This window comes from Urocitellus parryii, chromosome 1, assembly GCF_045843805.1.
Source record: "Urocitellus parryii isolate mUroPar1 chromosome 1, mUroPar1.hap1, whole genome shotgun sequence".
Taxonomy (NCBI): domain Eukaryota; kingdom Metazoa; phylum Chordata; class Mammalia; order Rodentia; family Sciuridae; genus Urocitellus; species Urocitellus parryii.
This window is the reverse complement of record NC_135531.1, coordinates 179607110-179620567: the sequence shown is the minus strand read 5'-3', so window position 1 is coordinate 179620567 and position 13458 is coordinate 179607110. Positions and strand designations below refer to the sequence as shown.

At 44.3% G+C, this 13458-nt stretch overlaps 2 protein-coding genes across 3 annotated transcripts in view; one reads left to right on the top strand and one right to left on the bottom strand.

Annotated features, from left to right (window-relative positions):
* Positions 1 to 350, bottom strand: part of Cfap221 (cilia and flagella associated protein 221) — an 87896-nt gene extending 87546 nt beyond the window's left edge. For both annotated transcript variants that reach the window (XM_077798197.1, XM_077798198.1), the window contains exon 1: positions 212 to 350. In XM_077798197.1, the coding sequence (XP_077654323.1) occupies positions 212 to 350 (139 nt within the window). The remainder of the gene's footprint in view (positions 1 to 211) is intronic.
* A 12377-nt stretch (positions 351 to 12727) lies between these two features.
* Positions 12728 to 13458, top strand: part of Sctr (secretin receptor) — a 64077-nt gene continuing 63346 nt past the window's right edge. Inside the window, exon 1 of the mRNA XM_077792733.1 lies at positions 12728 to 12796. Coding sequence (XP_077648859.1) covers positions 12728 to 12796 — 69 coding nt within the window. The remainder of the gene's footprint in view (positions 12797 to 13458) is intronic.

The following is a 13458-nucleotide window of genomic DNA, read 5'->3' as shown; positions in this document are numbered from 1 at the left end:
ATGACAGAAGTTGGTGACTGATTGATATCCCAAAAATCTACTGGTGAAACAGTTAGATCTGAATAGAACTACTGTTCTTATAGTAAAAACTATTCTGAGCCTATAAAACAATACAGGTAAATCCTCACCAATAATTCCATTATGCTGTCTGGACTTTGACTCCCCTGAGAAGGTGTGAGTTGGAAAGCAAATCTGTATTCTAACTGCTTACTTGATTCAAGTAGGTGATTGGGTACTTCTGCTCTTTTCTTGGGCTCCTCCACTAGGCTCTTCAGAAGCAGGGGTGATATGTTGCTAAAGGGTTCTTCTGCATTCTTCTGCTCTTGTCTGGGGGCTTTCACCACTGCCATTTTTTGGTGAGAAATGGATTCTTCCTTCTAGAGCCAAAAGTCATTTCCTGAGGAGAAAACAGCATGAGTATAATCATCCTTGAGAAACCAGGCACATTTTTTTCCCTCAGTTCTTGACAATTGTACCTCTTATCATTGCATGGTTTACTGTGGTTCAGGCCCTCCCTGTCTCTAGTGTACGCTGACCACTCCATTCCCACATGAGCTGTCCCATTAATGTTCCATTAAGAACATCACCCATCATAACTCAATAATAGTGCCCTGGTTCCAAACCCTTCTGTGAACCTCAAGAGCTTTTTCCCAAAATGTTCTCCTGAGATGCTTCTTGGATACGTGAAGGGAAAAGTAAAGGCCTTCATAATCAAATAAACCTGGAAAACGTCGGATAGTTAAAGAATTTTCTTGTTTCTGAAATTTCACCAAATCAGCTTCTCAGAGGCATGTGACCATGAATTTCTTCAACATTTGGATTATCTATTTGCAGGTGTGGCATTTATGAGTCACCTTTCTGGGTCCCTCTGCTAACAGGGGGCAATGAGGAGATGGTGAAGGCTATAGTCTGCCAGGTGTAGAGACCTGGGGATATTCTTCTGTGGGTCTCAGTTTAGGTTGCACATTTTGTCAGCCTTGCCTTCCCTTAACATGCTCATTTGAAATTCTACTTTCTTCATGAAATCCACGTTGACCCCAAAACCCTTTAACATTTTTTTTAAGCAATTACTGCCTCTATTGCTCATTTGGCATAAATACTTTATTCCCTTGTAATGTTTATGTTCCTCAAATTCTTTAACCCAAACTAAATTTAAATCATAATAAATTTATCAGTGCAAAAAAACCCCAATAATTTATTGTCTTGTTAGAGCACTTTACAAATTGCACTTTGTCTTCCACAACTTAGCTTCTAAACTTGGGGTTAGGGGGTTGCTTTGTGAAGCCCTTGAAATTGGTTGTAAAATCCTGTGTGTATCTTTGTGGGTTCCCCCCAACCCCAGAAGGCCTATAACTTTAGAGTCTAGAGTCTAGAGTGTCAAGTAAAATACGTGCATATTCTGAAGGATGTGCTTAATAACCACTTTCCCATACAAGTTTCTGCTTTCACCTCCCATTGCACTCCCTTTCCCTAGCATGATCACGGGAGGCTGCTCGGGGCTCAGCACCACCTCTACCTCAGGCAGGTCCAGAAGTAAACAGTTTTCTTGCCAGCTTGCCCACCGCATGGGGCATGGAGCTCTCTCTAGGGTCGCACCCCCACGGCCTCATCTCCTCCTCCAGCAGTCAGGCCAAGCACTTCCTCGCTCAGGGACCTTTCACTCCATCCCTCCGCCCCCACGCGCCACCCATCCTCATTCAGCCCTCGGGTCCCGACCTCTCCTACAACCCTGGCCGATGGACAGGGCTGGACACCTGCCCGGGACTCAGGCCTCCTTCGCAGCTCGGCGGACCCTGGGTCACTCACAGACTCAGGCCCGAGGCCACTCACCTAAGAGATGGTTCCCAGGCGGGATTCGGCCGGCGCCGGCACCTGCTCGCAGTGTTGCCAGGACGACGCGGACGCGCTCCCCGGGGCGGGGCAGGGGGCGGACGCGACCAAACTCCGCCGGGACCTGAGGGAGCCGGGCGGCCGCGGCTCGAGGGCCGGAGGCCACGGGGAACTTCTCGGGGCGCAGAGCCGTCCACCTGGCTCGGGGCAGAATCTGGAGTGAGATTTATGATTTGGGAAGGGGGAGAGCTCATGGATTCTAGACGAGGAATGAGAAAGTCGGGAGACACCAGAAACTGGAAACCTGCAAGAGCGGATTGCTGCAGCGGAGGACGGGCGGGGGCGGGGCCTCCAGCTCAGTGGGCGGAGCTTCCCCACTGGCCTTGATCCTTGCTGCCCTACTTTTTTGCAGTTTGATTTATATTTTCTATTATGATAAATTTCACACATATTCAGCGGCAGGGTAGAATAGTATAATGAACCTCAGCACCCACTGTAACCGGATCAAATCATGGCCAACCTTATTTTATCAGTACCTTTCCTTCACTCTATTGCTCTGAAGAAAATTTTAGACATTATTTCATCATCACAGATATTTCAGGATGTGCATCTAAAAGATAAGGATTCTTAAAACAACAACAAAAATACCACAATAGCAGAACCTTAAAATTGCAATGATTTCTTAATCTTCGAATCCCTAATACTGCATTCTATTGCCTATAAATGTCATAAGTATTTTTCCTAACATGTGCTAGTTAGAATAGGAATTCAAATACAGTAAAATCCACACATTGGGATAGATTGATAGGTCTTTTAGGTCTCTTTTAGGTGTCTTTTAATTGATATATTCCCCCTCCATATCCTTGTTTTTTTGTGATTTCTTCATGGTAGACACTGTTTCTGTCCTTGAAACTGATATTTAGGAGTTTTAAGCCTGAAACCTGTATTGCCTCCTGCCCATCTGCCCTGTCCTTTCCACCCTGGTCATCCATGGACATTTTCCTTACACAGATGGCTCAGCCTTCTCCCTTCTCATGAGCTGTTTTGTCTTGCTCTTTCCATGTATGACTTGGTATTTACTTGATATTATTTATGGCTTTATGCTGTTAAGAGATTATAATGAGCATGCAATAGGACTGACCGCTTTCCTTCATGGTCATTTATGCTACATGTATATTCCCTCCCAACTGGGAATGTTCTTCTCTTCCATCTTTTCATTCTCTAACTCCTCCCTTAGCACAACAATTACTGCTTATGAAAAACCTCCCCATCTCTCATGGGTACCACTAGATACGATTCTCCCTCTATCTTCCTTCTAACACTCCTTCCACCATCTTACGAGTGCTTATATTGTTATAGGCTGTGCCCATTATTATTTGCATATGCATCTTAAACTGCAGGATCTTAGTGGGATGGCACTGTACTTTCATCTCCCAAATCCCTCAACACAGTTCTTTGTCTTTAGCAATTCCTCAGTAACGGTTGGCCAATGAAGTGAAAAACTTCATTTGTTTATCTAATAGGTTGCTTTAGTTATTTCTGTTTTGTTATCCCAACAAAGTTGTAGATTTCAAGAGAACAGGTACATGTTTGCCATTGTTCCAGACCTTTTCACACCAGCTCAAATCAAGATCATGTTTGTTTCCATCTGCATTTTAATGGGTGTTGGGTAGCATTTTGAATTTTGTACTTAACTTTTTTTGAGAAAAAATCCTTATTTTGTATAGATTATACATAGGTCTCTATATAAGCAATTAACCAAATTATATATCACACTATGAGGATACCATTTGTTGCTTTCTGCTACTTTCTAGCAGAACCCCAGCTTTGTTCAGGTTTTCTCCCTTGTTTGCCAGTTCTAGCTGTAGATTAATCTAGATCAATGTGGAATTTTCAATCCTCTTGCTCTCCTTGCCCATGATTGATTTAGGGTTGAGTATGTAACCCAATTCTGGCTACAAAGACATTAGGCAGTCTTCTGAGAGACTTCTGGTAGACCTCTGGGGAAGGCTTTCTCCCTGCAAAGAAGACACACATAGATACAGTATCTTTCTCTTTCTGGATATTGTAGTGTCTGGAAATAATTCATGGAACTTCAGCAGCCATCAAAGGCTACGAGATGCATTAGCATTAGGGTGAAAGTGGTGACAAGGACAAAAGACCAAGAAGATAGGAGGAAGATCATGGGCTTGGATGACATCATTTCACCTATGGTTGTTTGTACCTGTATTTCATTATCTCTTCCTTGCAACTGAAAATCTCTGACATTTCTGAACACTCACCACTGAAAGTGTACACTGTGGCCCAGGAGCTTGTTAGGAAGGCAGACTTTCCAGCTCTCCCAGACCCACTGATTCAGAAACTGCATTTTAATAAGATTCCCCCAGGCAATTCTTAGGTGCATGAAAGTTTGAGAATCATGTAACTTAAGATTTCTCTTCAAGTATAGCTGTCTCAGATCGTCAGTTACTCAATCTTTAATGTACATATTCCACTTAGCATTTACAATAAGCAGAACGTGCAGGTATCCCAGCATGAGTGTGACACAGGCAAGGAAGGTATAAGCTATCCTCTTCAGTAGAACAGGGGAAGTTGTTAATTTCTGTGCTCACGACTCCTCAGCTGGACTTGGTAGTATACGAAAATTGTATAGAAAATAAAATTCAAAGTCCTTGGAGGACTCAGAGGGACCTGGCTGCCAGCCCGTCCATCCACCTTCTCATCGTACTGTGTCCTCAACATCTCTTTTGCCTCCTGGGGTGGGTAGACGGGTGGCAGATCCTTTGATGCTGCTTCCATGGAGGAGTGAGATCCCTGTCCCTCCTCTTGGGTCTGGGTGGGTCTATGAGTGCTTTCACTGGGCTGAAGAGTCCCATCTGAGTTGCAGACCCCAACATTTGTGAGATACAAAAAGCAGTTTCCAACCTTGATATTTGGGGATGGTAGTTCAGGCTGCAGCAAAAAATAATCAAAAACTTGCTAATTCCTAGTTGGCCAAAGGAGTCCTTCCCCAGAGGGGCTTTCCCTGGCTTGCTTTCTAAATTAGGTCCCATCTGTTACCTCTCTCATAGTATTGTGCTCTCTCATACTGAATAGCTGCCATAGTCCGTTTGGGTCACTATAACAAAACACTTTAAATTGGGTGGCTTATAAAGCAAGAGAAGTTTTGGCTGGGAGGCAGACCTCCCAGGTAATTGAGGTCACAATGCACTCCTTTAGCTATCAAGTTTCTTTTCCCAGAGGTAATTTATGTTATCAGATTTATATTAATATTTTAGGGTTATGTTTTATATAGATGTGAAAAATTGTATTTGTAAGACCTTGATCCTTTGTTTAAAAGCCCAAGGGCTTACTCTTCTGACCCTCCTTTTTGCGCTGAAAATTTGTCTGGGTGATCATTCCATATTTGTATGTAAAGTACCTTTTTATTCTTTTTTATGTCTGCATAACAGTCAATAATTTATGTACCCAGTCTCTATTGTTAGATATTTAGTTTCTAATCTTATGCTATTATTAAAACCAGTGTTGTTACTTTACAAGTATGTACATCATTTCTACAAAATTGTGCTTATGTCTATTCATAAACGTGTGAACATGTCTGTAGGAAAAGTCCCCAAAGTATAAGTACTTTGATCAAAAGTTTTGTGAATTGGTGGTATTGATAATTATTGCCAAGTTACCTTCAATGAATTGCATTAATTTCTATTCCTACCAGTAACGCATGACACTTTGTTTCCTTATAGCCTCACCAATTAATTATTATAAAACTTTTATATTTTTGCTGATCTGATAGGATTAAAAATGGTACTTCAATTTTGGTGTTATTTTTCACATTTCTCAAATGAATAAGGTGAACATGCCTTTATGTTTAGAGAATATTTTTTTGTATTTCCCCTCCTGTGAATCCATATCCTTTACCCATTTCCCATTGGATTGATTCTTCATCTTTTTCTTACTGAATCTTTGGAGCTCTTTACATATTAGGGATGTTAGACTTTTGTTCTGTGGTAATTTTTCCCAATCCCTTCCCAGTTTGTCATTTGACTGCACTGATATTGGTTTTTGTCTTGCAGAATTTAAAAAATTATGTTGTATTTCTTTCTTTTTTCTTTTTTTGGTACTGGTGATTGAACCCGGGGGGCGGGGGGGGGGCTTTTTATTACTGAGCCACATTGCAGTCCCCCTTATTAAAATTTTTGAGACAGGATCTCACTAAGTTGCTTAGGGCCTCCATAAGTTGCTGAGGCTGGCCTCAAACTTGTGATCCTCCTGCCTTAATTAGCTTCCCAGATTGCTGGGATTACAGGAATGTGCCACCATGCCCGGCTGTTGCACTTCTTATTTCTTGCTCCATAACGAATTACTTCCAAATTCACTGACTTGAGACAACTATAAAAAGTTTTTGTATCTTGTGGTTTCTCAAGGATAGGGGAATTCAGACGATACACCAGGGAAGGCTCCCTGATATCTGGGCTCCAGTTGAAAGACCTCAAAGCTTGGAAGCATAATCATCTGAAGGCATCATCTGGCAGTGGATATTAAAGCTGTTATCTGGGATCCTGAACAAGGCTCTTGGCCGACAATATAAATGCTCTGAATTATTTCAGCCTCATGGCAATGTTGGAAGTTGCATATTATTTCCCCCATTACATAGGTGAAGAAATTGAGGCTTAGAGGGTTCGAGTAACTTTCCCAAGGTCGCATGGTTAACTGATGATTAAGTCAGGATTCGAACTCAGATTTTTCTGTTGACAACATTCTTTTCTTTATGCCAAAGCCTTGCCAGGCAGAAATGGGAGCAGCGTTTGGAAGGTTGGACTGCACCTGACCTTCCTTTGCCCCATGCAATGAAGATAAGGTCTTGGAAGCATTAGCGACATCGTCTTTCAGAAATGGTTTTATTTGCTCTCTTTTATTTGATTTGCTTTAACTATAACATTTCATATAAATATTCAAAAGGATGCTGACAAATGAAGGAGGAAAATATGAAAAGTAAAGAAAAAAAAACTGCTTTCCTGAGAAAGCCAGTCTACATTTCCAGAGTGTAAACAGTGAGCCTGGACCATTAAAAACCTCATTAAAATGTCAGTGTTATACCTTTGTACTTCAGGACTGAATAGGAAATCACTCTTGCCCCATTATTTATGGCTCATCAATAATACATTAGTTCAGCTCCTAGTAAAACTGACATTCAGGGAAGGACAGGGCTGTTTGCTGGGTTTATTCCATACCCGAAGGGCCACAGCACATTGTCCATACCTGTGTGGTCATTTGGTGAAAACCTTAGACACCCAGGGGCAGTTCTTTCTCAGACACTCAATCCCCGCTCCCACCCCTACTCCAGTGTCCGCGTTGCTTCCACACCCCAAAACCAGCCATTTCCGCTCAAATATTACTTCTTCCTCCAAGCTGTCCCCAAGCACAAGTCAGAGCTAGTTCAGAGTTGGAAATAGATTCAAATGAGGGGAGGAGGGTGTATGGAGATTGAAAGAGGCTTCTTTAAGACCTCAGTTATAGCTGCCTTCAGGTGTCAAGATGCTGGTGTAAGAATTTTGCATCTCTCTGTCTCTTGTTTTTTTTCTAGTCCAAGCTGGCTTCTTTCTCAACCAGGATCTTCATCCTGTGGCACAAGACTGCCATTTTGCTGTTAGCTTGATTGTAATGCCAACATATAGGTTCTGTTGGTATCACTTCTGTTGGCCCAAGTCAAGTCATATGTCCATCCCTGAACCAATCACTATGGCTAGTTAGAGGTGATGGTGACTCTCCTTGACCAGGTCTGGGTCATGTGTTCACTCTCGGCTCTTCTTGGTTAAATCCTCACTCAAATGATGTGGCCTAAAGTGGAACAGTGAAGGTTCTTGTACCAGAAGAAGGAACAGAGATGGACAAGAAAAACCAACACATGCCTACATGCTTGACCTTTTTAAAATTGTTGATATTCAGATGCATTTGATTACAAACATGGTGACTGACAGGACCCAAGCTATGCATTAATTCAGCTGTCTAGTTCTTTACTATATGCTCTCTAGAATCTACCACAATTTGCAAAGTCATCCACCATATATGTCAGCCAAGCAATAGGTTGTTCAATGTGTAGTGATTTAAGTCTTAGGTAGCAGCCTCAGTCATCTTTCTGGGCCTCCTGGGCATCCTGGGTGGTACACCCAGCACCTTGGCTTTGTGCATGGGGCTGAGGTTACAAAAGGCAACTTCCACCAGCTTCTGTCATCCTCACCCAGCACCTGGAACAGAGCAAGTGATCAGCAAATACTCACCAAATACACATTAGTTCTCCAACAAATGTTTATTGCTGTTGGGAGGTGGTGGAGCCTTTAGAGGTGGGGCCTAGTGAAGGTCTTTATGTCATTGCAGGTGTGTCCTTGAAGGGATTGTAGGACCCTGAGCTCTTTCTCTTTGCTACCTAGTTCATAATGTAAGCAGTTTGGCTTCTCCTTGTGCTCCCACCATGGTGTGCTGCTTTGCCACAGGCCCAAGGCACTGAGACCAACTGATCATGGACTGGAAACTCCAGAACTATGAGTCAAAATAAACCATTTCTCATAATACATTGATCATCCTGAGTATCTATTATAAAAATGGAAAGTTGACTAACAGAGTCTATTGCCTTGAACCTGGGCAGGTTTCTGTGTTTATCAAGGGAAGAAAATGACTGGGGGTATAAATGAGAGGCAGAGTGCTTGCCTAGCATTTGGAAGGTCCTGGGTTCAATACCCAGCACTACAAAAATAGAAAAAAAAATTGTCAAGACAATCGCAAAAGTGTGCCCTGGAAAAAAGAAGGTATTTATCCTATCACCTGATCCCCTTGCCAGGACACCTTTTTGACAGTGGCTTCATTCATCTATTGTTAAGCTCTTATGGGTGACTCCACTCCCAAAGAGAGCTCTTGTTAGCTTCTGGGAACACTGCTTTTGCTTTTTGCCCATTGTTAAAGAAAAATTTATTCTGATGCATGCCAGAGTGGTCAGGATTGTTGCAATACATGCTTTGCAATAGGGATGTGAGGGGGGACTCAACTAAAAATACTATAGAATAACTGGATTTATAGCCAAGGAGCAGGGCAGTGATGGGGGCTGTCAGTTGATGGAAAATATCTAAATGTCATGGTTGGTGAGTAAATTCTTGCTAAACCTGTTAAATAGCATTCTGCTGAAGGTGGAACAAGGACTTACATCTCAAAGATTGGAGATGAGGAACTATCATCAGTTATGGTGACCAGGTAGGAGTAGGATGGGAGATCTTATTAATTAACTTAGTAGGATTCTTGCTAAGACCAGGCTGGGGAGAAGGATGACAGGAAGGAGCTATGGTTGAGGCCCAGGTGAGAAGATGACTCGGGAGCCTAGCTAAAGTTTGCTTCAGGGAGACAGTGAATGATCCTTGGTGTCTCACTGACCCTTGTTGGTTCCTGTCTACTCTCTGTGCATGGTACTTTCATTAACTAATTTGAACAATGGTTTCTCCCTCTCCTGCCAGGCCCCTGACTGCTGGTCCTACCAGCAGTTACAAAGAAATGAGAAGATTGATGCAAAAGCACTTTGGAAGCTCCATGGATCAGGAAATCATCTTCAGGAATGAGGGGAACCTCAGGGCAATGCATGGGACACAGACTGGGTCTCAGTCTAGGTTCAAATCCAGCTTCTCCCTTTGCTAGCTATGCTAATGGGGGTGAGTGCTCACCTTCACTGATGCTCCAGTTCCCACCCTGCTAGAGTCTTGGAGGACCAAATAGGATAACACCTCCCCAAATTTCCAGACTCCTTAGCACATGACAGTTGGTAAATATATTATTATGTTCCCACTCCTTCCCTTCCATCCCTATCATGAAATTGTTTTCTCAGGCAGATTTTACAAAGCCACTGACTGGTTATATCCACGGAGTGTACAAGCATTTCACAGAATGCTTTAAACCCTTTTCTCATCTCTCTGAGAGCTGGAGCTTCCTGCTTTACAATGAATGGCTTGCCACAGGCCAAACGTTTATTGAATTGTCCAGAACAAATGTTGTTTTCCTCTTTCATGAGACATCATAGGGCTCTGATGTAGAGCAAAGATTGCATTTTGGTGTTATTTCCTTTTTATTTCTTTCAATTGAAAAATTGATAACTAGAGTTGTTACAGAAAACAGTCAAGCAACACTGAAGTCTATATAGTAAGACTGGCAAATCTACAACTCATGCACTTTCTGATGCTCACTTAGGGGATTGGGGTACAAGAAGCCTAGAAAATAATATTTTTTTCAGTCTTGAACCAATACAGAAATAAAAGCAAGACAGATGGGGCTAAATATCTTTTCCCCCCCTTTTTTTTTTCCATTTTTGAATTGCTCAGGATGGAATACGGGACCTTGTGCATGCTATACACCTAGCACAAAATATCACCCTTATTAGTAATCAAGTTAGTCTTGGAGGATGTAGTTTATATTTGTGGGCAAGCAGGGTTTCTAACACTAGACCCAAGAATTAGATAGACAAGCCATTCTCCACTGAGAGTACTAGACCAACAACTAGGGGAAAAGGACAGGGCAGAGCCTTGACTACCAATTAGTCTCAGCTTGGGTAATCCAGTTACAGGCTCTTTGTAGGAAGGTGAGCTGTCAAAGATATGAGAAGGGAGAGAGCAGAACTCTTGCCAGTTTTTCCTTATCCCAAATGCAGTAGTCATGTAGATCTGGCCTCACCTTCGTGTATGCTTGGGTGCATGCATACCTGTGTGCATGGGTACGTGTTAATGAAAAGGTAAAAAGAAGTCAGGAGGATTATATCAATGATTGTTCTCCAAAGGAAATAAAATATCCAGGACAGGACTCAGGGTTCCCCTTCCACAAACACTATCTCCAGTTTTCTCCTGCTGTGATGGTACTTACTCAAACATCCTCACACTTATTTCACTGGGTGAATATTTGTGTAGAAAAACATCCTAGTGTTGGTGGTTGCATGTACACTTCAGGTTTTTCTACTAAGCACATTGCTGAACAGCTCCCCCTTTATTTCTGCTGGTACCTACCAACCTCACCTTAACAATAATAGTGTCTTCTGGAAGGTCAGGTGGCTAAGGACTGGAGCATATTGTAGTTTTAACAGCTGCTTAACACTTGGAGCAGAGGGCTTACCCATTTAAGCTTCTGAGCTAAAAAGACCTAGTCATGTAGTAGATCCTCCTCCATCCTCAATGCCCTCCTCTGTCCAAAGGGTAAATCACCTGGAGATATGGTGGAATCCAATGAGCTCACAAAGTGCAGGGGAGAAAGGTTAAGGAAGGAGGAGAGGCCAGAGTAAGGGTGTGGGCACCAGTGCAGAGAAAGAAAATTTGATATGGCTGGGGGTGAAGCTCATTGGTAGAGCACTGGCCCAGCATGTGCAAAGCACTGAGTTCAAACCCCAGTATGGGAGAGTGGGGTGTAAGGGTGTGAGAAAGAAAAAAAAAGAAAATTGTGTGTCTATAAGAAGGAGCCATTCGAGGGACCTTGTACTGATGGATCAAAAGAGTGAGCCAATCCCCGAAAACCAAAGGCCAAATGTCTCTCTGATAAGTGGATGCTCATCCTTAATGGGGTGGGGGGGAGGCATGGGAAAAATGGGGAAACTGTGATTGGGCAAAGAGGGGGCATCATAGGGGGCATGGGGGCAGGAAAGATCGTGGAATGAGATGGACATCATTACCCTAGGTACATGTATGACTGCACATACGATACATCCTGTACAACCAGAGAAATGAAAAGTTGTGCTGCAGTTGTGTACAATGGATCAAAATGCATTCTGCTGTCATATACCTAATTAGAATTAAAAAAAAAAAAAAAAAAAGCGCCAACCTCCAGGACAGCCAAGCTGAGGCTCTCTCAGGTCCAGCAGGCTTACTGAGAGTATCTGACTAATACTCCAATAAACCCTAAGAGATCCAGGAAATGCAATGCCTCCAAGGCAGTTTATCATCTCAAAATGCCTAGGGGTACCAGAAGGTCCTCCTGGGTTTCACCTGATCATCGAAGATTTCTTCTTGTGATGGACCTCAAGGGATGGAGGTGTGCGAAACTTTCTGGAATGAGCAAGTATAATACCTACCTGAGGTACTGTGGATTGAACTCCACCGCACTTTACCACTAAGATACATCCCCAGCCCTTTTTACATTTTTTATTTTAAGAAAGGGTCTTGCTAAATTGCTTAGGGTCTCAAAGTTGGCCTTGACCTTGTGATTCTCCTACCTCAGCCTCCCTAGTCACTGACATTACAGGCGTGCACCACCATGCCAGGCTGAGTATAACCTGAATAATGAAGAAAAACAAAGTGAAAATGGGAACAGGTAGCTGTTCCACGGGAACAAGTGCAATAGGCATGCACTGAGCCCCTACTTGGAATCAAGTCTGGGTATTACTCCATACCATGTTAGGAATAAGAACACTGAGACTCAGAGAGGTGGCCTGAGTTGTCCACGAGCACTCAGCAAGCTTGTGGCTTGAGTTTGTAGGCTCCGGAGAGATTGTTTATTCTGGACTTGAGGGGGAGGGCTGCAGCCATCAAGGCTGGGCCGAGCCTGCGGTCGGTCGGAGGCTCCAGGCCCCCCCGAGCCCTCCCTCTGCCTCCTCCCCTGCCAGCCTTTGCGCCGGCCCCAGCCAGTGAGGGCTGGGTGGAAGCGAGCAGGCAGCGCGGTGTCCTTATCAGTGGGCTAGGCGGCTCAGCGCGGCCACCTTGTCCGAGGAGCCGAGGAGCCGCAGTCCTAAGATCCGTCGCGGACCCGGTAGCCCAGCTATGTCTTCTCGGGGTGAGGGGTCTGCCCAAGGTCCGGAACCCTGCACGAGGTGTTGAGATCCCCAGCTGGCAGAGCTCACAGGCCCGCAGCCGTCGGGGCGCCCGCCTGCAGCTCATCAATCACCACCATGCGCCCCAGCCTGGGGTCGCCGCCGCTGCTACTGCTGCTGCTGATGCTCGCCTGCGTCGTGCACACGGTGAGTACCGTGCTGCTCTCGGGCAGGGGTCGCAGGGGTCCCACCCCACCCCCTCCAGGTTGGCGGCCTCCTGCTTCTCTGGTTCAGCCTCGACCGGAGTGCAGGAAAACCTGCTGAAGAGTAGGAACCCACCCTCACTCCAGCAATAATCTCTATGGGAGACCCCCTTCCCGCAAAGAGTCAAACAGCCTGTGCGATAGGAGAAGGTGGCTCTAAGGTAAATCCCCTGGCCAGACACTTCAACCCTTCCTCCAGCAGAGTCCCTCCTGGACGGAAATTCTGCGCCACCCCTGGCAATCCCTAGTGAGGTGGATGCTTTGTCTCCAGTATTTCAATGAAACCTCCTAATCCCCTTTCCAGATTATTATCACCCTCGTTTTACAGATAAGAAATCCGAGGCTCAGAGAGGAAAAAAAAAAATATTGCCTCATGTCAGAGAATTGGAACCCACATTCGTCTGTCCCAAAGCCTTGACATTTTCACACAGGCCCAACTGCAGATGGGACAGTCCCAAAAAGCTGTGGGACGGTTTGCAGCTCCCCATCCCCCGCTCCTGTGGGATTTGGATTCCTAATGTCTGTCTGTCTCCTGGCTCCTGGGAGCAGCTAGTTGGTCCCCACAAACCGGGTTCAGAGAGGAGGCTGGAACAAAAAGAGAAGGTG